Source organism: Styela clava, chromosome 6, assembly GCF_964204865.1.
Source record: "Styela clava chromosome 6, kaStyClav1.hap1.2, whole genome shotgun sequence".
Taxonomy (NCBI): domain Eukaryota; kingdom Metazoa; phylum Chordata; class Ascidiacea; order Stolidobranchia; family Styelidae; genus Styela; species Styela clava.
This window is the reverse complement of record NC_135255.1, coordinates 11,770,642-11,798,530: the sequence shown is the minus strand read 5'-3', so window position 1 is coordinate 11,798,530 and position 27,889 is coordinate 11,770,642. Positions and strand designations below refer to the sequence as shown.

Genomic DNA, 27,889 nt, shown 5'->3' with positions numbered 1-27,889 from the left:
AAGTAGTTGGTTCATTCGCAATTTTCTGATTCTGGCATACGGAAGTCATACACAGCGTTACACCTATGTAAAACAAGGCGGCATTGCTCAAATATAAGGGCACGAAGAACCAAAACGGAGTAATATTGGTATCTAATCTTACACAGTACCGGTACGGAAGCATAGTCCTCGCGACTTTGAATGACCACCAGATCGCAACGAGCGCGAACGCGGAACCGTCACAAGGTGCTCAATTTTTATTTTGATGTCGTCATCACATAAAGGAAAACCAATTCCTTCGAGCCCACAATTGTTGAAATAAATAACAGTGATTGCTTTTTAGCGACAACTACAACATTTAATCACTGAAAATTTCAAAGCAATTGGTCCAGTAAATAGAGAGAAAAGGATTTTTTCACGACAACAACAATATTAACTGAAAAAAGACTATCAACAACAACAACATAATGCTAAAATGATCTATCTATAAATTCAGTTCGTGTCTAACAAGGCGCGTATTTTGTGCTTGCCACCTTGTTTTATCTCACATACTTTTCAAGAACGATATTACGAATATACTGCAAGTGCCATATATGATGAATATAATTCTATAAGCGACACTCTGACAAAGTCCAGAGTGAGTCATTCCACACATTCAATGGGTCGTGTACCGGTTACAAAAACTTCGTTTCATTTCGTCTAGGTTACCAAAACATTCCAAACATTACAATTTTCACGTCTCGTTTGAAAATGATACCATGCGCAGCGGGAAACAGCACGAGTATTTGACTTTAGGATTGTTAGAATTTCCGTCGAAAGTTTTAAAGAACAATGTTCAAACATAGAGACACTTAGGTGTAGAGCAGCGATTCCCAAACTGAGGCCCGCAGCCCCCCAATGGAGACACAGAGCAGTTGGAGGGAATTCACAATGCTAAGAAAAACTAATTTTACTTTTCACTTCACAAAAAAACTTCCCGTTACTTTCATTGCTTGATGGAGGTATTTCACAGGGTGTTCTCACTTTGTTGAGCATGAATTGTTTGAACATGGAATTTGGGATCTGCCAATCAAAATATCACTATACATACCAGTGGAATTATAAACAGGCGCCATAAGTGCTAAAAGTCTCTGAAAGGGAGCCACGAGCCATAACAGGTTGGGAACCACCGGTCTATAGACTAACCGCAGCACTAGAAACTTATGCGACTTACAATGAAAATCGTTTCCGATCGTTAAAATTCTTTAAATATTATTTGCAAATAAAGTTCCGCGGCCGCACCGGTAAGACCGCAGCCGAATACCGCAATTGTTTTTAAAAGATTCGGACTTTCTGATAATGCCACGTGGTGGCGCTATATTCGCAAATTAGCATCTTTTTGGGTGAAATATTGAGCCCCACGAATTTAAGAACAAACAAAAACAAAAATGGCTTGTAAGCATTAAAAATCTAACATTGATTACTACGATTGTTTCGAAAAAATAAAAATAAAATTGTTACAACAACAGCAACCACAATCCCCCACAACAATTTAGCAAAATGAACCATGAATTATTTTGTGTCCAAATATGACCCAATCTGCGTGTTTCTCGTTATCTGAGTTTTTCAAAATTGTGAAGCGTTCGTTTTCAATAAATACCAGCGTCATGGTAAAGTAAAACCGCGCCGAAAGTTAAATCAAATCGTACGTGTGAATTTTAGCGAAGTTGTGCTTTGCGGGAAGAATTCGGGCGCCGTATTTGGGCGGTGAGGCCTATAATAATTAAAACTTATTGGTAGTTTTGAAGTGCAACACAGCATGTCATTAACGTATAAGTAAGATGAATCTCACGATTCAATTACAAAGCAATTTTGTTAGGATTGAAGAGATTTATCAGTGATTTGACACTTGGCCAATTGTCACACGGGGAAATCCTTGAAAATCATTTTACTACCAAAGTGACATAAAAAAAACACATCTCATAAATTTCTTAATTATGAGGAAAAGTTATTTACCACTCGAATTTCTGTTTGTGTAGTATGTTTGTACCCAATATTTTCAGTAATCTAGGCCGTTATGACGAAAGTTATGTTCCGTCTAGATTAGAAAATGCTTCAAATGACCTGGATAATGTGTTTATTTCATTTTTTTTTTTACATGACTCTGCATTACATTGAAGTCCAGTTATTGAATTTTTTATCATTAATATTCTATCATGGCCCCGCCACTTAATTTCTGAACTATTTTCTATGTTTCTAAGTTATCGTAGGTTCCGTGCGGATGTGTTCGGATGTTGGTTTTTTTTGGGGGGGGGGAGATCACCCCCAATTTTCTGTATAACCCTAACCAAAAATAATAAGATAGAACTAGAAAATTAGCGGCGACGTAATACCAGTATAGTATACTATTTTAAATATTTTGCCATTTTTGGCGTGAAATTGCTTGACTCACGTTAAATTTCTTTCACTAAAACAGTCAAAGTCACCAAAAAAAAAACTTGTGATCATTAATTACTAGTGATATCCTGTGAAATTCATAATTGATTTACCTATTTACCCTAAAATGACATTAAAATTTCACAGCTGCATTCCAGTAATATGGAATGCCAGGCGATTTCCGGCAAAATTTTCCTGGAGTGTGGTTAGCAAATGTGTGGTCGACATACCTCGGTTTTAAGCTGTTGACGTACAATCGTAATTGGCGGAAAATCAAAAGATAGTGCCACCATTCCACGTATCAACTCAAACTTTTCGCTTCCTCTTGTCTTTCAGTAACATAACCTATAGCCATACTGTAGTAAAGTACGAGAACTTGAACCGAAATTTTAATGTAATTCTCGACGATTATATATATAACATTTAAATATCATACATTTTCTTTGTTCGAAATACCATTCAAAGTAGTTTTCAGTTGAATTACCTTCAAAGCCACCTGAATTCACGTTTTTTTCTAATGGTGTGTATAATGTGCAACACATCAATGCCTGTCGCGTCATCGCGGCCATTCAGAAGGGAGAGGGCGGGTATCATGGGAATAGTGCCATCCACGCGCCCACGAAATAACACGGTAATTTAATCTAGTTAAATTGAATATTATACATGTTTACCCTTCGCTAGGTTGCACGTGGCACATGCGGTTATATATTTTTATTAACCCCTTGTCTACTGCTCGTATATAGATAATAAAATTAAATCGGACAGTCTTCTTAAAACTCGAACTATAACGAACAAATGCCGCTGAACGAATATCACGTTCCGATTTATGGAGCACATTTTGATTTACATTGTCGTAACGGGATCACCTGTCGCTGTACTTCCCAACAGTACCCCCCAGGCGTCCGGCCGCAGAGTTTTAGGGATACCATGAGCTTTGTATGCATAAGGCGAAAAAAGTATCAGGATGGAAGTACTCGCTCTTATAATCTATATCTCGCAGCTTCATCATCTAAGGCTAAGCTAAAGGTTAATAAAATCGTACTTATATGAACATAAAGGTTCATTTCTGAGAAAGATCATTCTAATTCTCATTAATTATGTTCATTGAGACATTTGGCCTGGGTTGTGGATACGGAGAATAACTACAATCTACTCTGACTCCGGAATCCGGATTAAAAAAATTTGCGACTCCTACTTTTATTCCGGTTCGTAAATATTTTGTCATTCATGATATTCATTCAATACTCACTTAAATCGTCAAAAGAAGATGAGAAAAGAAAATTTTTTGCCAAAAATAAAGTGAAAACAAGGCAAGCAACTTCATCTAACATTGTTTGTGAAAAGAGGATTAGGGTTTGAAGTAAAATTTGAATATAAAAAACAAGTGACGTCACTAGACACTCTAGCTTTTAAATTCATGTAATATCGGACACTTCTGTCGATCTAAACTTGTAATTGGTACAGGATTTCGATTTACTTCCTGAATCAAAGACAACATACACTCAAAACAAGCTAAACCCTAAAATAGATCACATTAAAAATCTAAATTTATTTTACCATCATGACTGGTGGAGTATACAAAAACTGACTCAAAATACCTTTTGGAAGATCCATTTTACATGTTTGACCAGCTCTAAAAATAAAATTGAAATATTTAAATAACAAAAGTACCCTTTTTGCGTTCTGCTATTTTTATTTCGTCATCTTTTTGGTATGTCACCAATTTATATTGCCATTAATAATTAACGCATACTTTTGAGGAACGAAATTTTTCACATAAATGTGTGACAAAATGGGTGAGAAAAGTGTTGTTTATCAAATTATAGTTTTTGGTAAAAATCAGTTTTGATTTGAATTTTTTGACAGAGTAAATCCCCACAAACCACATATTGTTTTTATGGTCCGTCTTTGGCCAAAGATAATACATAGATACATGATTAAATTTGTTTATTGGCATATTCACATCGATCACTACAATTCACAAACATAGAAAATCAATGAACAGGAGATTTTAGTCTTAAAGTACTTTTTCGGAAATTCGTTATCACTTTTTCCTCCTTAACGCAAGTTTTGCTTTGCTGTATATTATAATATAATCAGCAACTTAAATTTAAGTAAAAATTACCAAGCAACAAATTTTGAGTATTCAGATACTTTTATTTTGTTATGCAGTATTTATATACAACATTGTACTTGATTGGGTCACTTGTAGCTGCATTAAAAATCAAAGCCGCTGTCTATATATGGCAGCCCAATAGTCCTTCACATAAAATGCCATTCAAATTTTAATTGGGAATATGTAACCATTGCTACACCTAACTGTTAGTTAGATTACATTATATCAGTGTTTACTTTGTTTGGTAGAAAACTTATTTCCCTTCGCTTTACTATACTTGATTAAAATAACTGTATACATTTTGTTACTGGAAAAATATAAGCAAATTTGCATATAGGAACATTGTACAGTCTTGTTGTGGAACAAAATTACATTTAAGACGAATTTGAATTTATATTATAGCATATCATGGCATACGGTTCATATTAACTTGGCTTGGTTCATAATTCCCCCTTTGAGAACTTTGTAATCTTGTAATAAAATGCTTGAAAGGTGTCGCACGCGGTTTATGGGATTTAGTATCCATAAATGCGGGATCAAGTTACGTTTATGTTCGGCGAATCCAATATATATACCCGATATCGTTTTTATTAAAATTTGATTTCAGCTAGGTCATATGAATTCATTCTAGGCGAGGTTTAATATCCCCATAGCAAAGTTATTATAGACCACTGAAATTGCAGTGGCTACTAAGTAACTAGCCAGAATTGCGGCTGAAGGCCTGCTGACGGAAACAAATTATATGAAATGTATGAATTTGTACCATCACATTCTATAATGTTTCTTGGTGGTGGAAAGAGCGTCGTTTTTTCTTCACCCAATAAAGTCTGATGTGACTCAGGCGACAAGGCGATTCAAGACATCTATACACAATGGCTTTGAGTTGTCATCAACTAACCTTCAGTGAGACCCAGACTCGACTCGTATGTCTTTTGACTCGTGACTCGACTTTTATTCAGCACTATCTTTACCATTATCAAATGTCACCATGAACGTAAAATAATTGCATCTTTCTTCGAATGCTATTTTGTGGATTAATTCATTATATGCATGCTATTATAATATAATGGGTTTGTTACGGTAATACAATGCGACAAAGTTCATATATGAATTCCAAATTCAAAAATAACAAACAGTATACCGCAATAATGCGGTTGAAAGTAACTGAACGCCACATCTAAGAGAATATTCCGCACAACTGACATTCGTTTAGAATTGATGGAAATTAGTTGCAATTATACTAAAAGGTATTTCCAATGAATGCCATCCACAATTTATTAGGCTTCCAATACGCTTTTTTTTCAATTGTGCTTCACCTATTCATTTCATTTGCGTCTTTGCGCATTTTGAACACCTGGCTGGGCCACACAAAAATTTTAGTTTTTTCATGTACACAACGAGTTCAAATATTCTCACAATGCAAAATTTTATTTATTTCACATTTTAGTGAGACACTTGAAATTCCAAGTTTTACATAGTTTGTAAACATGCGCTTTGGCAGACGTTGTAGCATAAACTGTCGGATTAGGATTTTACGGTAAATGGGAAAAATCTAAGTGTTCACAAGGGCCACACTAAATGACTTGACGGGCCAGTCTGTGGCCCACGGGCCGCCTATTGCACACAATCATTAACATTGTAAACATTGAAAAAAAAAAACATCTAGGCGTTCTAACAACAACAAAAAATGTTTGGATTTTTTTGCGGGTAAAAATACATTTTCTACTTCGTCTTTTTGCGCAGTGTGAAGTGCTACTGTAATTGGTCGAATATGAACAAAACTAGGTGTTCCGTTTACTGTAATCGCGAGCATCTAACAATCGCATGTTTAATTCAATTTTCGTAACAGAGATGTACATTTTTAATGAAATATATTCTAAATCTAAGGACATCAAAAATTTTAGTATCATATTTTCTATATTAAACCATTTTTTTATATTTCAGATCCACCTTCGTTTATTGAGACTCCACCCCCAACAAAGATTTCTCGGCAAGGCGATTCGCTTCTGTTAAAATGTCGTGCAACCGGTCGGCCAAAACCGTTTATATCCTGGAGAAAAGATGGACGACTTGTTACAGATGGCCAAGTATGTTTGGTTTCATTCACTCAAGCTTGGACTATGATAAACTACGCCTTTAACTAAGTTTTATGCATTCTACATACTTGTCACAAGCCTACTAAATCTTATAATTCCAGGATGGGATTCGTCTAAGTGGAGGTGACCTTGCAGTGACGTCATTGACTACGTCACACAGGGGAAGATTTACTTGTCGTGCCCAAAGCGTCGAGGGACAGATACAGTTTGCTACCACCGTGAAAGTTGAAGGTAATATAGATTTATTCAATTGATGTAAGATCGCATTTGCGCTCATTTTAAACATGCGATGTAAGGACGCGTGTTGACTATTTTCCATGCTAGACATGGACTCGTAACCGAACGATAGGCTGCGGTTCGTTCGATTTTCCCCTCACTTGGGATCCTATATGGGCCTTTGTGTTATCTATACTGAACAACTTAGGTCAGAATATCGAAAACTGCTCAATGACTACAGACTTTGAATAGAAAATAAAAACTTTAGGTAGCTATCTCATTTTTACAGCGCCGCCTGAATTTGAAAAAACACCGTCAGATTTGACGACAGAAGAAGGCAAGGATGCAATGTTCGACTGCAGTGCGACTGGATACCCAACCGTTATGAAGTACAGGTAATGTGAATGTTCTCTATTGTGCATCTTAAGTATGGAACTTTCCCCAGAGGATCTTATATAAAATACGATTACAAACAAACTGGTGTACATGTTAGAATATGATAGGATTTACATATTTATCCCGAGTGAGAACCTATAAGACGGCCCTTCATCCGGTTAACAGTCCATATTGGGTATGTTTTCAGATGCATGAACTTGGTTTTCATAAAAATCGAGTTGATTAATTTATAGCTAAATCTCGAAAATTCAAACTGAAACTGACAAACAGGACACAAAACCAAAAAACGAGTAATTTTTTACATAATGATTGAAATCTGTCTGCGTGGAAAAAGATCCAAGCCGCTACACAAACTTTTAATTGTTACATCTTTGTTAGTTTATTGCTTATTGGTCATTGCTGTGGAAATAAATGAGGCACTGTGCAACATCTATTATACAGTATTTGATTTTTTGAGTAATCTTGTAACTATTGTACATCTATAAAACACAGATCAAAATAGCATCTGATCATACCGACTTTAAACGATTGGAAAAAATGAGGAATAAATCAATAAATCATTGTTTATCGTGAAAATCATTACTTTTCATCCCATCATCATAAACTATGATAAAATCTACATCAAAAACCTATCTCTCTCTAATATTTAATTATATTTTTAGTTGGACATTCAATGGAGTACCGGTACAAAGGTCTGAAACTCTGCGTGGTCGTTCCAGCATACTTCCAGATGGATCTCTGATTATTTATAACATAAGTACAAAAGATAAAGGAAATGTTACTTGTACAGTTGACAATGATTTTGGAGTCACGCCTACTGCAACGGCGTCGCTTTTTGTACAATGTAACTATCTTTATATTGTAATATTTTTGATATTGTTTACATAAATATCGTTTATATTTGGTTTTCAATTATTATACAGCATCACAATGTAATCTGGTAGTATAAGATGTTTTATTTTCTGAGTTGTTATGAAAAACTTTATGAGATATCCCGTTATTGAACATTTATCGTTATAGCCAAATAATATTTAAATGGTATTTGCTATTTCAATGATAAGTTATCTAACCGTTTACTGCTTGTATTTGATAAACCGATGTATACTGATATGGCTTATATACTTACACGACGTATATACACGTCTTTAGCTCTGAGCAAAGCTCTGCGCAAGTTTCAACTGTTAAGAGATACTATACTATAATAACCGAAAACTTTTTGGTTCGGCATTGCTTCGCTAATTTTTTACACCCTGGGTAAGGTGGTGGCCATGGAATGTAAAGCTGAAATTTTACCCAGCGATGCCATTATAGTTAAGTCTTGTGCCTTAACAACGAGGCAGCCACGACCACCTAATAACTTTTTGCTCTTTCAATACAAAATCTTAAGTGATGCACTCTCATTTTTTTAACAGTTCAAGCTAGGGTGACAAACATGCCTGCTATCGTGTATGCTGGACTAGGATTAAAAGCAATTCTGCACTGCCCTTCTGAAGCTGAACCTCCAGTTAATAAAGTCATTTGGAAAAAAGATTCGTACAGGATTTCTCCTCAGCAGGTTGAACTTTATTTGATTTTTGGACTTGTGAAATTTATTTGCTGATTTATATGTGCGATATGCGGTATAAGTGTAGAATTGAAGCTGCTCTGGCCTGAGGTCTGGGGTCGGAGTTGTCTGTAGTCGAAACTTTTGACTTCTCTGATTTAGATTTAAAGCTTAAGGTTTGTGAAAAACGACTCGAGAATGATTGAATCGGCGCAAATTGACTAAATTTAAAGGGTCCAGATCCAGACGACGATCTGAGAAAATTTGCAGACAATAAAAGTAATAGCCTATTAGGTGTCACTTCCAATTGCAGCTACTAAAAATTTGGAAGCAATAGGTCCAGTTGATTTGAGCCAGATTAAGTCTCACTATCCGTTTGTTAGGAGTCATTCCGTTTAGATGAATCGAGTCCAATTCAAATCTTTGATAAGTGATGCCTCGGGTGTGACTAGACTAGAGTCGAATCAATGACTCAAAACTGGTTACGAATCTCAAAAACAACTATTATATTAAGCAAAACCATTGCAGGATCCCCGAATATCTATGGACGGTGACGGTACTCTAACCATCGATTCAGCCAGTCTACGTGACGCAGGTCGTTACACTTGCACTCCTTACAACATTCGGGGTACGCTGGGTGAAAGCACTGGAACTGTACTAAGGATACGGGACCCACCTTACTTCACTTATACACCACGGTCAACCTATGAAGCTGAAATCGGAAAAACTATAACAATACCGTGCAAAGGAGGAGGCGATCCGCCCCCAGCTGTGTCATGGCGAAAGGTAAAACAATCTAGATTTTTATACAATTTTAGGTTGGGAAATACAGAGACGACACATATGGGCTCGGTGGGTAAAGCGTTAGTTGGTGGTTACACATCTCGGGTTCACAGCATTAAAGGTACTTTGGTACCATGCCGCAATTCACGAAAAAGTCTAGTTGTAATTCACGAAAACGTTACATTGTATGATTTGATTCACATAATTTAATAATTTCGTGAATTATATCTGCTAAGTTATGGTTCTATCAGTTGGAATTACGAGAAACCATCTTTGCGCTTGTGGATCCGTACGCGTGAGCTTATACAGTGAGGATACCGCAGTATGAATAAAGATGACTATTCTACGTGATTCAAGTGTCTTGCTGCTTACCAACAGAACTTTTCGTTGATTGAGGTCAGTCTTTTTCAGAGAAGGCTGTTTTAATTAACATTGGTGTTGGTGTGCAGCAAGACTTCTGAATCCCACATAAGGACGTTAGAATTTATGACGAACATTAGGGAGAGTGAACACGAGTTATTATTTTGCTTTGAAATGAATCGACAAACTGTCAGTATTGTATAATTACTACATTGTATAATTAACTCTGCTTTCAGGTCTTACGAGAAGGTGACAGCGTACATTACAAAGTCGATTTCGGAACTTTAACCATCAAACCAGTAACGAAGGCTATACACGGTACATGGCAATGTGTCCTCACTAACTCTGTTGCGGAAGTCAAACAAAACGTAGAAATTCGTGTCAAATGTAAGTATTTTTTTTCATTTTTTTCGTGAGCCGTTTTTTACACTTTCTCTCCAAGGGGATGTTTGGGTCGAAACCCCCCAAATATAATAGCAGCTTTCTACATATTGTTGGATATCAATGGATGCTTGTATATGACCTTAGTAAGATCGCAAGGCATAAATAAGCGATGAATATATAAAAAAAATTATAATCAGGGAAATTTTATTTGAATTGTATTATATACTTGTTATTTTTCAGTATTTTAAATAAACTAAAAATATGAATTCAGTTTTGAACATATTTTCTGGTAATTCTAGATACAAGTCCACATAAAGTACAAAACGTAACAGTGCGAGCAGTAAGCGACGCATCAGTCAAAGTATCATGGATTCCCGGATATAATGGAGGACACCCACAAAGATTCATGGTTTGGTATGTTTGTTGTTACTATTTTGTCTCTGCATCCAAGTCTTTGAACAACAACTCACGTGCAATTAATTGGGTTGTTCTGTTGTCCTCTTTCAAAGACTTGTTTTTATAAAAATATCTAGTTTTGCTTTCACCGCATTTTGATCAGTATTTTATGTCAATCGTTTCATAATAAGAAGAAGCGAAAGCAAACGTACCACGAAAGCAAAACAAAAATGCTTTACATTCAAATAACAGTCTATTTGCTTTAAACTTATGTAGATATCGCGAATGATTACCAGTGAAGGCCTTTATTTGTGGCCCTCAAAGTACTGCTCCGTACCCTTCCCTTTGGGGGCCTGAGGCTCAGTGTGAAAAACACTATATTAGTTTTAGAGAGAATAATGAAAATAAAAGTACATAAAGTCAAACAGTTTTATCTCTCTCTTCTCTATTATTCAGTTTTATTTTATTTCAGGTATAAACCAATTGAGAATCTTGATCCATCGTGGCAAACGTACCATGTCGGAGGGAATCGTAATGTTGCGATATTGGAAAATTTATTGCCGAATACTGTGTATGAAATCGCTGTACTACCAGAAAATAAAATCAGGAGTGGACCATTCAGTGATACTGTAACTATCAAGACTAAAGGTATGTGAAGCGTGCTGTTACGAAAAAACTTTTTTTGTTCAATGGAATAGAAAAATTGATTTTATTGGAAGAGTATATTTTGTACTATTCCCTATCCGGATTGTGGTGCCGGAGTCAGAGTTCAGCATGTTTTCACTAAATTCAGATCCAGAGTCAAAATTTTGAATTTCACGCAGTCGAGGGTCGAACAAGGAATTTCATACTTTCATTAGTGATAGATAATAAGGTCTAAATTTTCTTTCGAAACCTAAAAAGCGTTCTTAACAGTCTAGTAAAGGAGGCTTCTCGCTAATGTGTTTGTTGTCGAAATTTGATTAATTTCGAGTCGAATGTGGATTTGGATTTTATTTTCTCAGCCTTTGTTTTTCTTAGTAGAGTCAAATTTATTTTAACCAGGAGTCGGTGTCATTAGGAGATTTTCTTCGACACCACAGCACTTTTTACGATAATTAATTATGGATATTTGTTAAGCAAAATAATCCAATTCAGTATAGTCATATCAATATTTTATATCAAAAATACTGTTGAATAGCAAATTTCTTGGACATCCCCAACAAAATAAATTCTATAAAACTAGTTGAGTTTGAAAGCAAAAAAAAAACAAACCAAAATGCCTGGTATGCAACCTTTAATGACAACAAAGTTAATTCCTAACGTCACTAGCTCGACCACCGCACTCCGTTAGTCCAATTATCACTCGCAAGAAACTGAATTATTTGATCAAAATTATTTCTTTTTTAAACTGTGTTAGTCCTATTTTATTTATTTTCACGCATTCTCACGATCTAAGCCTATAACATACATAAAAAATTGAAAATATATTTTACAGATATCGTACTTCCAGCTAACAGCAACACAGTTTTATTATCACCGCCTACATCTCTATTTGCCAGTACAACCAACGATGATTTGGTTCAGCTATCCTGGAGAAAACCAACGATATACCGACAGAAAGACAAGCGAGAAGCATCTCACACATCAGTATGGTTTTTATTAGAATACAGATGGACCGGAGTTGACAATGGCAAAGTGGAACGAAATCTTTCAAAAAGTAATAGTGACGTCACAGTATATGACGTCACCTCTCGAAAAAAGCGATCTATAACTTCAACAAAAATACCGCTTAAAAACAAATGGGAATCGTTGACTATGACCTACGATAACATTACGAGAGTGGTTTTAAAGCCGAATCAACTGTACAGGGATATTTTATACGATTTTCGTATTTTGACGGTTCAAGGAGATGTGTACAGTCCACCAAGCAGTCCAGTGTCCATCTCTACAAAAGGTGACTATTTTTTTTTCTATTCGTCTTGACTTGAGATTTCCGACAAGTTTAGTTTGACGCTCTTTGCTTCAGATCACCATGATGGCAAAAATAAGATATAGAATATTAGGTACCTACAAATGAAACCTCGTGTTTTCAGAAATATATGGCAAAAGTAGAAAATTTACCGCAATTTAGCATAATTCATAGATCGAAATCCTTCACAGTAACACAGTATTTTATTTTGGGTTCATCAACCTAACCCCGTTAAATTCACGTTAGCACTCATACCCTATTTATCATTTATTTTTAATAATTTAACAGGTTTGAACGCCTATCCTTGCTACACTGGTATTATACAAACGGCTGCTTTCATTGCACATCCTATACTTTTTGGTGTGTTGGCTGCGATTATACTGGTCATCTTATTCATTGTAATAGCTATAATATGGTTTTGTAAAAGACGAAGAAACAGAAAGAAGAAACCTAAATCTGGTACGTATGGTACTCATGACAGTTATAAATAGTTTGTATATCAGCCCAATGGACCTTTCCCCGAGTATCAACTTCCTGGTTCACTTCGTGACATTGGCCAATCACCAAGATGCAAAAAGAGAACTAACAATGCTTCCTTTTCGCATCCGCTCAGACACTTTTCTCACTCAGACAGATTTTCAAGCGTGGTCGTAAACATTACCTCGTTTTCGCGTTTTCTCTATTCGTTAGTTTTCAGTTGTGTTTCGGAAACTTAATATAAATCAGATAATCCAATGATCACTCTGTCTTCCTAGGAGCTTTAATTTAATTGCAGTAATGACAAATTAGTGCAGAAATAGCTGTGATAGACTAGGCTAAAATTCTTCCAAGGTACTTTAAAAAAACAGATTGTTGTATGCGATGAATTATAATGATGGTTTGAGACGGGGATGACCAGTACATCTCCATTCAGATTGTTTGGACACGAAAATAGATCTTTTTGTGATAATGTTATTATTTTCGTCGGTATCTGTCGTGTTGCTTTTTCATTTGATTACTTGACCCGCTTTTCCGGTGGTTAGAAATTGTTGTTATCGCTTATTTAGGTTATTAACTTATTACTTTTATTTATGACGTCATCAAAATTAAAAATTCCGCACCATGTAGCGGTTTTGCGATGGTCTGGCGGAGTCAGAAAGAATAAGATACCCGTACTACTTTGTTATGGCTTTCGTGTCCATTCTTTTGAGCCAGTTTTTACAAAACATCGGTTTGAATTAAATTCAAAATTGTTGACATATCCAAATCTGAGAAAAAGTTTGCAAAGAACAAAGCTGTTTTTTTCATTGCATTGTAACAATTGGATTCGGATGTCTAGGATAGCAAATTATTGTCTCGCAATTTTACTTCTTATTCTATAGTTTTTGTCGTTTTACTTATCTGATTATTTATTTTTGTATTCAGGAGAGGAAAGTACTTCACAAGAAAATACCTCAAACCATATAAGGTTAGTATCCATGGAATCTATATTAATTTTTTTGAGCTGATTATATTTTAAAATAGCTATTTCCGAATATATTGACAAAATTTCAAATCTTAATTTGGTGCCAAACTTGAGAACGATCCGTACTTCGAACGATCACTCACAGCTATTTTTCAGCTACAGTCATATATTTCTCTGTAAAGCGGTGAGATCGGAATTTAGTGCCGATAGTGTCGTTGGAGTCGTGAAATCCAATCAGGCAAGTTTTGGTAACGGTGTTTCCAAATTGTATCTTTCGTTGTTTTAGTGTACCACTTGTCCTACATTTCCCGCTTGTACCATTTGTCATACTTCTCATCATAGAGTCTCGATGACGAATTGGTTTCCGACATTTTGAGTCCAGTGTCGAGATCATCAGCAGGTTGACTGTCTAAATTTATGTAGAGAGTTAGAGCGTTGAAGCCATGATCGCATTTTTGAATTGCTCAGGACCAGATGACACTTTTCATTCAAAATTACGGCTTGCTCCAGAGCAGGCATGCATTATCAATTATTTCATCTGGCAAACTCCCACCAATAAGACGTTTTCTACATTGATAAAAATCGCTTGATAAAAGTCGTGTTTTTTAACGTCATTGCCTATTTCTAGTCATACCAAGCCAACAATGAATGGTAGGCCTGGTAATACCAATCACCAACCAACCGTAGTCGATCTGACAAACAACGGAATGTATGGTAATACTGGAAATCGGAACGAATTCGAATCAACCAGTACCGATGATGACGTTAAGACACCGTTTATAAACGAAATCGACGAAGAGTCTGAGAAAATATTTTCTGACTTCATTCAAAGACAACGACAAAATGATATTGAGTCGAGGACAGAAACAAGATCTTCCGGAAGGTATGATTACCTATACACTGGTATTCGGTCTGAATATGACTAGATTTTACGGACCATAAGGCGCACGTTAGCATGATCAGCACAATAAAATCAATACATTGCTTCCTTTGGGTTTTTATCCATAAGCCGCACTGGACTATAAGACGCAGTGGTATTTAAAGCAGTACTGGTTTTGGGTGTTGGCGATAAGGCATAAAGCACTACCTGATCCATACATTTGGCGCACCGGCATATAAGGGTCACATCGATTTTTGAGGGAAAAAAAAAATTTGAAGTGCGTCTTATGATGCTTAAAATACGGTAGTTCAGTAGTCTAATTCGGTATTTCCCTTCAGCTGGACTCGAACAAGTGATCTAACTATTGGTTTAACATAAAATATATTGACTGCAAAAGTTTGTAGAAAAAAAAAAATTATTTAAATTAGATCAATTATTTAAATCAATAAATTATTTAATTGAAATCAAATTGATCCGTAAATATTTTCTCACTCAATTCTCACAGGTCATCTGTACGAATACGCAGAGAAACTGCTGCTCGAGTATTATTAGCTCAATATAAAAGAAGATCATTCACAGACTATATGCACCACAGAGGTAATATTTTGTGCAATTATCCATTTTTCTATTTCATGTTGTATTTTTTCTGGACAATGCTCTTTTCAAACAGATGTTTTTACACGTACCAATCTGATGCGTTCAGAATTACGGAGTATCTCTATTCCAGGCCTGCACAACATACGCTAGATACTTCTGTGCGGCCCGCGTATGATTTCGAAACACGCCACTTCTCGGGTCTAACAATCAAAGCCGGCATTGTTATGCAAGCGCGCCGCTACCCCGATTATATTCGAAATCGTGAAATTCATGTTTTGCACTAGTTTCAATAAATATCGAACTTTGTGTGAAACTGGCGTGCCCTTCGCGAGTCATTCACCCCCCCCCCCCCCAGTTTATGAAACTGAAGTTCCTTTTTTGTTCAAATTTAGAACTTAAAAAACAATTCCTACATTTATGAATGGTGCAGAAATTCTCGCACAAAAGATATTGCTATTTACTTTAAAATTTCAAATAAATTGGAGCAGATTTTGTAGAAAAATGTAATTTAACAGTCAAAATAGTACAACAGAGGAAGATCTATTGCTACTGAACGGATTGTTTGTCTAGCCTACAATGAAAATATCCAATAATGGTAGATATGACTAAATAAATTGTCATACAGATATTTGGGACGATTTTACAAAACCTGAGTAAAATATTTTTCTGCAGTCAGTTTATACTGCAACACGCAATACTTAATTATAATAAAAAAGAAATATTGAAAATGATGGGTGGGTTTTCAAGGTAGATGAACCACTAAATACATATTTGCCATCTCATATGCAAAAATACTGTACCTTGTTTTTACTCAAGTAAATAAGATTCTTCATATTTTTAAGCTCCCCGGTAATGAAAGTGTTTCATTAAATTTAACTGTTTCACAATATTATTTTGATTTGTAGTTCATCTTGTGAAATATGTATGTGGCAAAGTTTGCGGCCCTCCGGGCCTTCAGATTTATGCTTGTGGCCCTCGTGGTGATTTGAGTTTTGCAGGCCTGCTCTATTCGGTGAAGTTTACATCGCATGTTACATTTTTACCTATGTAAATGCATAGGATGGTTGACGAATAAAATCGAGATATCTCACACGTGGTTTCTATATACAATTACAATTACGACTGTGGCGTCAGAGTAACGACACCTAGTTGAAGAAACATTTTAACCTCGATTTCGGATTTAGAAAAATGTTGATTCCGGGTTTTTAAAATATTCGTTCAGATTGTTCAAATGTTGTTTGTTGGTTCCGATCCCAGCTCCGAACTCCGAAAAAATCAAATTTTAATAACGAAAACCTTGGCGTATGCAAGCTTTTCTTAATAGACTATTAAAAACGATTAGTAAAATGAATGGTTTTTGATTAATGATTGGGGATTAATGGTGAAATTAAAATTTTGTAGTATTTTCAAAAAAATAATACATTATGATTGTCATGCTACATAACCGGGATATTTATGTCTACCGGTTAGACAACTTGTTGAAATCGGGACTGTCCCGACTAAACCAAGTACGTATGGTAATCCTAAAAATACCACTTATTCTTTTTTACAGTACATAGAGAGTTACCACTCCGAGGTGGAACCCGTTCTGCGTCAACTTCTCCAGAACGAAACAATGTAATCACAAGACCAGACAATCTCAATATTACAGCACCGGCTGATATAGATGGTCCACAAACGTCAAGGAAACGATTTCGTTTATACAGTCGACCCATTGACGACGGCCCTGGGTCAACGCAACAAAGACGAATGATTGTGATAAAGCGCAAAAGTCAAAAAAGTTCGAGTTCTGAGCAATTGAGAACTGTATCGAACGGGGCTCCACCTAGCGATAGCTCTGAGAGTCCTGTTTTTGGGGTGGTTGGAACAATTAAACACAGGTCCTCTGACAGTCTGGACCGGACAGGACCTAAAACATCCAGTCCTATTCGGCGTCAGTGGAATTCGTCATATCGGCAGCGATCTTTTAACAGATCTCAATTTGAAAATAATGACGAATATACTAGTTGTGACGTCATGAATAACAATAACAAAACAGATGACGTAATAAACCGGGGAGGGGATCGTCCAATTTGGACATCGCCAACGTCAGACCCAATATATGCATCATCCCCAAACGATAGCCAATCGCCCGACGTGTCCCCCAATCGGGTGATAGCTCGTAAAAATGTACAATATGACCCCCTTACGGACCCAATTTCACCTGTTTCGTATTCTGGGTCACCTACTCGTCACCACGATATAAGGAGTTTTGACGATAGACAAAAGTCGAAATCTCTTACACACGAACAAGCCCGAATGCTGAATCCGGCTCGTAACAGGAGCGAAAGCGCTAGGCATCATGTACACCCGCATAGAAAAATAGGGAGACCCCCGTTCGAAGGCATTCATCATAACTATCAACACCCAAGTCCAAATCAATACCCTCAATATGGACCTAGTAGGACTCGATATTCACTGTCACCACACCCCCAAACTCTTCATAGTGGGATTCAACACCACCCTGGGCATTTCAATCCACTTCCATCTTCAAATAACTTATCACGATCAAGAGCAAGTTATACTTATGGACATCATCAACCACTATCATTGTTTTCGCCAACTCAAGGTATGGAATTCTTAAGCAAATTTTATTTCTCGAATACGTAAATTCATTTTGGGTATAAATTGCTCTTATTTAATGATTTGTAAAAGCTTTTAAAACGAATACTATAATTTTAGGGTGGAATATCGAGTTTTGTTCTAGTTCTTTATGCACTGGAGGTCTGAAATCAATTAGGGCATTAGTTGTAAAAAAGGAAAACAATAACAGCAAGATAAACCCCAACAACAACAAGAATCCAGCCAAGCGATCCATGTATACGAGTACACTTATTGCCCAATAATGGACCCAGTAACCTCGCGACACATAAATTAATTTTTGAAAAATCTCTTCATTGCTGTGTTATTCGTACGTTTACGTGCCGAAATATCATTTCACTGTTGCTTACTACGTAACCTATGCCACCAGGTTCAGAAAATATACACCACTGCATGTAAAAAGTTACACAACATGTTCCCGACAAAACGGCACGCTAGAAATTTCTTATCTCAAACAATTTGTACTATTTTTGCCTGTTTTTTTAGGTTTTGAGCAACCACATCCTCAAATACATACTCATACTCCACACTCAACGCATCCTATTTCTCCTCAACCAGATGCTGATCGGCATCAGCCTCAATCTACATGCGAAATCGACTGCAGCAACAGCGACATTGAAGTACGCTTTGTAAAAGACCCAAACGGCAATGAATGCATTCCTGTGACGTCAGTGAGTGAGTGACGTCATCATTCTTTGTAGCTTATTACTGTGTCTATTCTAAATAATTTTATTTTTCAACAAAAGGTAGTGGTGAGCTGATGAGTCCCTCCACGCGTCTCAAATCTCCTCCGACGGTTGCAACAAACGCGGGGAGCACTACGACCCCATCTAGTGGAAATTCTGCGCTTGATCTCCGCTATAATTTACGAAATATGTCAACGAGTGACAGTGCCAAGGGAGGACTAACGACGAGAAAATTGTCACCAACAAGAAAAACGAATACTGTCGTAAGCCAGGATCAAGAACATCGAACATTTACACCGAGGCATCAGCCCCATACCGTAACGAAACCCAGGCCCAGGCACCTTTTATCACCCACGGGGACGAAGTCCGGTTCCCCGTTCCGGCACGTGAAATTAAGATCTGATGGCGATTCAGATCCTCCTACCTCACCACCTTTAGCACTGGGCAGTAGCGACTATGGAAGTCAAGACACAAGCAATTCATCCACGTCGCCTATCGCTCACAGTAACACAAACAATCATAACGCCACTTCACCATTGCATTTACGTTTCCCCGGACTTGCTAACGAAAGGTATGAAGCACTATAAAAAAAATCAGTGAAATATTAGGCATTTTTCGGTTCTAACTTACCTATAGAATATTCGCACATTTGAGGACTGCACTTACAATTACTGTCCAAAGCCCAGTATATTTTTCTGAATTTTTGAAATATATGACAAGTAAGTACACGACCCTCTTAACAGTCTACGCATTCGGACAGGCCACCAAGACGAGATAATTCATCTGTCGAAGATAATTACGAATGGGATTCAGAAATAGCGATGGAAAGCGAAATCTTAGAAGCTCTCAGACATTTTGGAACTCTCAAAAAATCAGGACCAGTGTCAGATGTAAGTATGACTCTTTTATGTGTGTGGGACTTGCGTCCTGTGCTTATTGGACACTAAATGCACATGCGTATGGATCGTTCTGTTACTTTGTTGCTAATGTTAGTATTTCTTTTCTTCTTCTGATTGTGAAATAATAGCTTTTCTATAATAATAGCATTGACTACCGGACTAATTGCTTCGAAATTTTCAGTGGTTAAAAAATGCATTTTCCGTTAGAAGGTTATTTTTTTTTATTCAACGTAAATAAAATTTAAAATTGCCCACCTTGTGGCGGTTCCGAGTCGCGTTAGTGGACTGGTGAAGCGAATCGGTGATGACTGCGGTACCGGTAATCTACTGTGACAGATTGTATACCCGTGATACTTCGTCTTGGCATTTGTGTCCATATATTTTGGGCATCGCTCTCTTGTTTTACAGATATTATAATGTCTTCTTCTGAAATTTTTGAAATAAAAATTGTTTTCAGTGAGCTCTCATTCGTTTGAAGTCAGTGTATCTACTATCTACCAGACAAAAACAGTTTACCCACTTTTGTTTCCCAAGGACTTCGGTTATAGGGAATGCGCTACCTCATATTGACATGACACGTCGGTATTAACTTACGCGCAATTCTACACTTTAATTCTTTATAGTCTCAATGGCTTTTGGCGCTTTAGTAATCGCCCGTACGTAACTTCCCTCGGAGATCACGACTCAGAGACCTTATCCTATGTCAGTGACCTTGCTTGCTTTCATCAAATAATCTTAAAAAATAAAATATCATATCAATTCCCAAAGAAGGTATCGATCTACGACGTTCCGGACTCGTGTTATGTATAAAAAAAATATTCGTTATTCGTTTCTTCGGTATTCGTTAAAAATATGCGAATTATTCGATTTGAAAAAAAATATATTCGATTTCGTCCACCCCTACGCTGGATATATTATATTAACAGCCCTATCAAACTAAGAAAATTCTATTATATTTCATTCAGGAACTCTTGGACGAATTAAACAAAATAACAAAAGACAGAAGCAATATACCCCACCAACGTCAACGAGCTCATTCAGCCGACATATTGGAAAATACAACGAGAGAAGAGAGTTTACATGAGGTAATAAAAACTCACAATCATATCCAAAGTACATTGTTGAGATATTCAAAACAATGACCGTGGGGTCGGAGTTGTATTCTACTGCTTTCCGAAGTCAGAGTCACCTCTTCCAATCTCCGGAGTTGGGAAATTGATTTTTCAGTGAAACAATGAATTTTGCAAGCACTGGAGTTTTTGAGTTCTCCTTCTTTGTCGAAGTAAGACTTGAAAGGTTATGAAACCGGAACCAGAGTCGCTCTGGTCATTTCGGGTGCATAATAGATTTCATGAGCAACTTCGAAAAGAAAACCCATTAATGAATAATAAATATCATAAATGAGCAAGAAAACAGCGCAATCAGGTACAAACGAATAATAAATTAAAAATTCATATATATAAGACAAAAAAATTTACTTTGACACAGGTTCAACAACCACCTACAGCTGGACCGAGTTATTCTAAAGAAAGCATGGCCCGCAGGTACGTTACTAATTTTTCGCCCCACAATTATGATTGATGTTATTATATACTATAGCTTAAGCTTCATTATATACGCCAGTACTGTTAGAAAAAAATTGACTCCAACTGCTGTTTACTAAAATGTTTCCGTATCCGAACTCCGATATATTCAAATTTTAATTTTCTGAAAATTTGGCGTTTTGAAATCTTCAAAAGACTGTTTAGAACGCTTAGAACTTCCATAATACGGCCGGATATTGTGACTCCGGCGATTTCAAAATTTTGACTCCGACTTCACAGCCCATATATACACCGTATATAATACATCTATAATAAGGGAATGGGTGTAATATTTTCTGGAATTTTTTCCATAATGTGAAACGAACTATTATTTAAGATGCGCCGCTCTTCGAGCTGAATTTCTTCATTACCAACAACTTCAACAACTTGATGAAGACGGTTGACGTCATAAAAGTATCGAAGATGATGTTTTGAATCGAGAAATCCGCGAGATTATTCACCGAACGTCTATTTACAATTGAAATCGATGCTATATTTTATATTGCACAATACCAAACATGAGTATAGAAAACATATAACATAAAAACATGTTTTACCTATGTTTTATATTCGATCTAACATAAACTAGCTGTCACTTATATGTTAAAAAAAATTTATTTTTTCATACTAAATAAAATATATTATGAATAAAAATGAAAAAATTTTCGCCGCATTACCGTATAATGGTCACTCCATGACCAAAATATTGTACAACGCAACTTGTTCGTTTGATTTTTTCTTTTCCCATTTTTATTTCGTTATTTTTAAGTTTTGAAAAAATAAGTTCCGCATTTTACTATTCCTTTCCATCGATTTTATTTATTAATGCATAATCGAATCATTGATTCATGATTGGCCCAAGTGTGAATGGCAGATACAAGCAAGTCAGTATTTAGAAATTAGTTAATTATCGGGGGATTTTAATTAGTTTCAGAGGGAAAAACAAGCTTTGAAGAATTATAATCATATGACCATTCATGTTTTTTTTCATAAATTCAATGAGCTGTTTATTTCAAAAATTGCAATATTCGTCTGAGTTTATAATAATTTTTGGGTCGACCGTGAATCAATGATATTTTTCTTGATCAGTTTCTTACGTTACTTTCTTTCTTGTTCTGTTACGTTATTAACATATTTTTGTTTGTTTAAGTTATAATTGATTTTCTTTCACTCGTATGAATAAATGCTAAATAATACCAATTGAGTGCAAATACAGTATTCTACTCATATACACATTTGAACCGCGACGTAATTTCGTCACATGATAGACTTCGTGACGTCATAAGTCACGTGCTAAAAGAGTTTCTGAAGCAAAATTCAAACCGCTACTCTTCACTACTTTTTGAATGAATTATTCGACAGTTTTCTTACTATACGCATACGTTGACTAGGCAACATATTTGACACATCTTACATTGTTGCACAAGCTACACCATATTACCTACTTTCTTAGTCTTTAATTCCGTCCTTAAATTACCAACGTGTTATTGTAATATGATGGTTATAGGTGTGCCAAATATATTTGCCCTATTTTCACTGTTCATTAGAGATTATGTTGTCATAAACGAAAATTGTGTTATTAAGTTGCTTCTCGTTCTATTTTTGTTTTTCTTTTCAACTGAACAAATAAGTTACTTCATGTTTAAATTTCTTGGTTTTACTTTCAAATAAATATTAAATGAAATTATTTATGATCATTCCTTGGTATAAAATATTAGCATCAAAGAAATCTGGAGACATCTCTGTCGCAAAGATTGACCTCACGATGGTTATGACCTCGTGAGTAATCACTTGCTACTTTGCTACCCCTAGTATTTCAAGTTTTAGTTGAGGACTCGCGGCCGTGATTTGAGACTTTTTGTTGTATAAGATAATGCCGCTCAAATATATGGGCACGGCATGGTATGCAATCTGTCACAGTAGACTACCGGCACCGCCTCGCCATCAGATTGCGAACGCGAAACCGGCACAAGTTGCGTACTTTAATTTTAATCACGTCATCAAACACAAATAACGAATCTCTTAGAGCCAACAGAAATTTTTGAAAGAAATCAAAGTAAAAGCCCTCCGGGACAATGGAAATTTCAAAATAATTTATTCCAGTAGTTAAGCGATTTTTTCAAATCAGCAAGAATAAGAATACAAAATGACAAAACGATCCACAGGTCCACTCCGTGTCTAATAATAAAATTTTAGTTCAAATGAAAGTAGTGTAACGGTTTGAAGAGTTAAATAATCAAGATATACTGTTTCGCGGTGAACCGAGACCTTGAAATTTGTCTGAAGTAAGATTCTACCTAATATAAGTGCACTCTAAGAAATGTTCGGTAAATTTTACCGTCATTTTAGGGGTAAAAAATTAAAAAATGAGGTCGGTAAACTGATTCACCGACAAATGTCGGTAATGATCACCGACATTGGAGGCGTGGCGTTAGTCAATGTTGCGCGCGCACATTGGTTAAGGATAGCAGCCTATCAGAAGCTATATTTCAAACGCGTAATTAATCACGCGCGTTTTTTTTGTTGCTTCACTTCTTAATTTGTCCGTTTGATTTGACATTTGATGAATTCCAGACTTTTGGACTTCGATATTTGGTCGGCCGACAGTTATATCTTGGTCGCTTTTGTTATTACTGCAGTACTGCGTTGGCAGTATTTCTGTAAGGCAATGCATCTTAGATTCAATAATGTCAGTGTAGGTGTCGTGTTGTTTAGTGCTGGTTATTAATGTATTGTTCAGTGTGATTATAGCAGTATGGGACAGTCGGGAAGTAGGGTAAGATCTACCGTACCAATAACTGAATTAATATATATATATATATATATTTATTTGAATACATACTGGCTATAACAGTACAGCAGTATACAGGTATACGGTACTGGTATAAGGTTGGTTGGACTAGCTTACATCAGTAAATCCGCAGATCCATGTTACGCCTGGCGATATTTAACACAGCCAGAGCTTGATTCGTATTTCCGAATCTGAATTTTTATTGTCAGTAGACTGGCAAATGTTAAAATGGCAATACAATATCTGAATATGCCCTCTTCACAGCTCTAGACTTTGAAATGTTAGCATCTAATTACTGAATCAAGATAAACCGTCAAATTATCAATAGCTTTATGATGATCGCAAACTCGGACTACGTGCAGGCTGGACTACAGGAAACACATGAACAGGCAGACAGGGAGAGAGGTGACGTTGCTCTACACCCCAAAACCGTGGCTTGAAGAATATGGCATTAAAATAAACAGGTATCAATTAATTATATACTCATATAATTATATACTGATTCAGTGATTGAAAATCATCTACAGACAGACAGATTTGTATTTGATTATGATATTTTAAATTATTGATTCTAGGACTAATTCAGAACAGTTTCATTTTAAAAAGAGCAATTTTAGGCAATTCACATTTATCTGACATATAAACACTAGATTTCCTTTTAACTTATGACACTATGAATAGAAAATTTATCAAAACAATATTTATCTATCTTATTCTGTATATTTACCAGAACCAATTCTGTAAATATAGTTGAATTTCTCTTTTGAATAAGACCGAATTTGAACAAAGTCTATTACATATAATGAAGTTGGGGAATGAATACATTTCTTTTTAACAGTGTTTTCTCTTTAGAAACTGAAGAATCTGATTATGCAGGCATGAACAAATTGTCTGCCCCAACCCTGAACTGTGAAAAATTCAATGTCTAAGGCTTCATAATAGTTGAGATTCTTACTAACATGTTATTTCAAGGAAGAAGTATTTGAGGTTAGTTATAATGTTAATTTTAAATTGTTAGAAGAGAACCTTTCTCATCTGCTCTGACAATAAAATATTAGGAGTGTAATTTTTATCATTTAGGGACTTTTAATTTTATTCCATTTAAATACTATTTCAGGTACCTCTTCCATCTGATCTACAAAGTTTGGTAATACTGGAAAAGTCTGTATCGATTGATTGCCCACAGATTTTTGTCCCTGAACTCCAAGAGGAAAAGAAAATATGAAAGTTTATAGAAAGGTGGGATAGGTGAAAGATGTAATGAATGCTAGTACATGCAATTAAATAATTTCAGATATTTCCAACTTGCAAAAGAATTTGATTGATTGATTGAATACTACAAAATGTTAAATCTTATTCGAAAATTAAGTAATATTTTTAAATTTTGGAGTTGTTTGGGTAAAACTCTTTGTACATTCCATTTCAGATAACTTGAAGATATGGAGAATAAAATACCACGAGTTCGTAAAAGCAGATGGATAATGCAATACAATCAGCATGGGCAACACTAACCCGGAAAGACTCCCCCTCTGCCATAGAATATTCTCTCACAGAGGCTGTCTATAGAGACTTGTTTAAAGTGACTATGTGAACGGATACCCTGCGAGCATAAACTTCTTCAACGAGAAGTTTCTGTCTGTCGGTAATTTTTACCGGGTTCTGAATGTAAATTCACCTAATTTGTAATGTAAATTCACAGGCTAGCGTCGGTTAATATTACTACGCATTGCCGGTGAAAATTACCGGAAAGAAATTGTAAGGATTACTAGGGAAATCCTGTAAAATTCGCAGGTGATCAACAGCAATTTTACCGAAAATTCTTGTGATATTTACCTTAAAATCGCATTAAAATTTCACAACTACATTCCAGTAATATGTAATGCCAGGCGATTGACGGTAAATATTTCTTAGAGGGTGGAGTAACACGGCTTAGAATCTGGTTCGCTGGCTAGTCGATTGGAAATGATCTTGGATGCGCATTAAGAAATATCGGATTTAAATCTCGTTTGTGCATTACTTTGTCCTGTCAAATTTGACTGAATTTGTGTTCACTATTAGGTTTCTATTTAGTTTTACTCAGTACTCAGATTAGATAACGAAGAATATTGTCAATTATCGTGAGATTTTAGAGCAGGGGTCGGCAACCTTTTGTCGCTCGCGGGCAAAAATTATCAAGGGTTGCAAGTCATTGGGGGGGCCGCACATATTTTTAGAAAGTTGAAAACCGAAAGCATGATAGGATACATCTCTCGAATCGAATATAGATTTATTTTCTCATTGCATTGCATCTCAAAAAATTCCATTCGAATATTTTTGGCGCCATTGAACTCTTTGCACTTATCATCAACTTTTCTGCGTTTTGTTGCCATTTGTCTAATTCTAATTAAATTATAGTAAAAGTAATAATTCTAGTAAATTATAGAGTAATTGTGAATTATAAACTTGTTAGGTTAAAATATAATTTAGTCTACACAGGTCTCACAATAAATTATGTTACGTAAAGAATATAATCGTAAAAACAGCTGTTTTGTTACTATGATTCAGGGTTTCCCAAACTGTGTGCGCGGTACGCCAGTGTGCCGCCAAAGTCTTAAAGGTGTGCCGCGGTATTTTTCACAGAATCACAGATTATTACACAATAATGAACATGACTATTATTACATTAAAATGTCAAGAAAATGAAACAATCACTCTCGTGTCGATTTACAAGAAGCATTGCTGAAATGGATAAGCATGCACGGTAATATGCGTGGACTGCACACGGCAACACAACGAAATGAGAATCGACAATTTTTGGCTCATTGCACGGAAGGAATACCCAGGGTCGGAATCTGGACTTTCAACGGTGTCTGTGAGATTTTTCTGCGATTCTCCACAACTTATTTGTGCGAATCCGCGTTCATCACAGATAAAAACCAAACCGAGGTCACAACTGAAATCTGTTAAAGATGAACTAAAAGTTTGCTTGACCTCCATTTTGCCGCCCATCAAGACAATTAGGTGCTAAAAAGCGAGCACGTATCGCACTAATACTGTGTATGTCATGGATATTTTTTGATAAACTGTTTCGTTGCGGAACTTTTTTTCATTGTTTGCCAGTTCTGATATCTAAATATACAGTAGTTTTGATCTAGGACCTAGATCGAATTCCGAGTGTGCCGCGGATGAAATTTATTTTGCAAAGTGTGCCTTGAGCAAAAAAGTTTGGGAAACCCTGTATAATTCAGTGAACCATCGCGGGCCGGATTATATTACTCTGCGGGTCGGATCCGGCCCGTAGGCCGTAGGTTGCCTACCCCTGTTTTAGAGCCTTCAAACAGTTTGAGAGAGATCACAAATGGCGCTATAGTGCCGATAAATCAGTTCGTCGTGATTATACCCTAGGAAAGTTATTGTAATGCTGTAATATCTGACATACACAAAGATGACTATGCAAATACTTCGTCATAGGTCTGTCTCATATGAGAACCATAAAACCCATTTCATATGTTGGAATGCCAAAACAAAAATACTCAATATAAAATATATGGGTCAAGGATTCGTTTTCAACAATATTGAAAGTGTAATATTTTAGAGAAATGGTAAGACCTTTTATCTCAAGATGTCGCGACCCGGTTATATTCTCAATGGTACTTGAATACGGCTCAATAAATGCTCTGAATATTCACATGCTCACAAATCAGGTAAGTAAATTTGTAAAAAACAAAGTAATATGCTAAATTTCAACTCTTGAA

The 27,889-nt window shown here is 36.0% G+C and overlaps 1 protein-coding gene and 1 long non-coding RNA gene across 6 annotated transcripts in view; both read left to right on the top strand.

Moving 5' to 3' along the window:
- The window catches only part of LOC120331031 (protein turtle homolog B-like), a 76,201-nt gene extending 53,148 nt beyond the window's left edge, over positions 1 to 23,053 (top strand). For 3 of the 5 annotated variants that reach the window (XM_039398049.2, XM_039398048.2, XM_039398051.2), the window contains 21 exons: positions 6,455 to 6,597; positions 6,708 to 6,837; positions 7,112 to 7,217; positions 7,881 to 8,062; positions 8,631 to 8,773; positions 9,290 to 9,547; positions 10,141 to 10,291; positions 10,588 to 10,702; positions 11,157 to 11,332; positions 12,162 to 12,620; positions 12,924 to 13,094; positions 14,040 to 14,082; positions 14,708 to 14,962; positions 15,465 to 15,556; positions 17,109 to 18,164; positions 18,683 to 18,871; positions 18,943 to 19,453; positions 19,643 to 19,772; positions 20,747 to 20,866; positions 21,270 to 21,325; positions 21,702 to 23,053. In XM_039398049.2, coding sequence (XP_039253983.2) covers positions 6,455 to 6,597; positions 6,708 to 6,837; positions 7,112 to 7,217; positions 7,881 to 8,062; positions 8,631 to 8,773; positions 9,290 to 9,547; positions 10,141 to 10,291; positions 10,588 to 10,702; positions 11,157 to 11,332; positions 12,162 to 12,620; positions 12,924 to 13,094; positions 14,040 to 14,082; positions 14,708 to 14,962; positions 15,465 to 15,556; positions 17,109 to 18,164; positions 18,683 to 18,871; positions 18,943 to 19,453; positions 19,643 to 19,772; positions 20,747 to 20,866; positions 21,270 to 21,325; positions 21,702 to 21,768 — 4,553 coding nt within the window. In that variant the 3' untranslated portion in view covers positions 21,769 to 23,053. Of the gene's footprint in view, positions 1 to 6,454; positions 6,598 to 6,707; positions 6,838 to 7,111; positions 7,218 to 7,880; positions 8,063 to 8,630; positions 8,774 to 9,289; positions 9,548 to 10,140; positions 10,292 to 10,587; positions 10,703 to 11,156; positions 11,333 to 12,161; positions 12,621 to 12,923; positions 13,095 to 14,039; positions 14,083 to 14,707; positions 14,963 to 15,464; positions 15,557 to 17,108; positions 18,165 to 18,682; positions 18,872 to 18,942; positions 19,454 to 19,625; positions 19,773 to 20,746; positions 20,867 to 21,269; positions 21,326 to 21,701 lie in introns of those variants that run through there. The other 2 variants (XR_005567907.2, XM_039398052.2) reach the window with 2 other exon arrangements.
- A 1,184-nt stretch (positions 23,054 to 24,237) lies between these two features.
- LOC144424599 (uncharacterized) lies at positions 24,238 to 26,079 on the top strand. Its single transcript, XR_013476828.1, has 4 exons — positions 24,238 to 24,619; positions 25,008 to 25,142; positions 25,273 to 25,394; positions 25,582 to 26,079. It is a non-coding gene; the product is annotated as an uncharacterized LOC144424599 (long non-coding RNA).
- Positions 26,080 to 27,889: the final 1,810 nt, after the last annotated feature.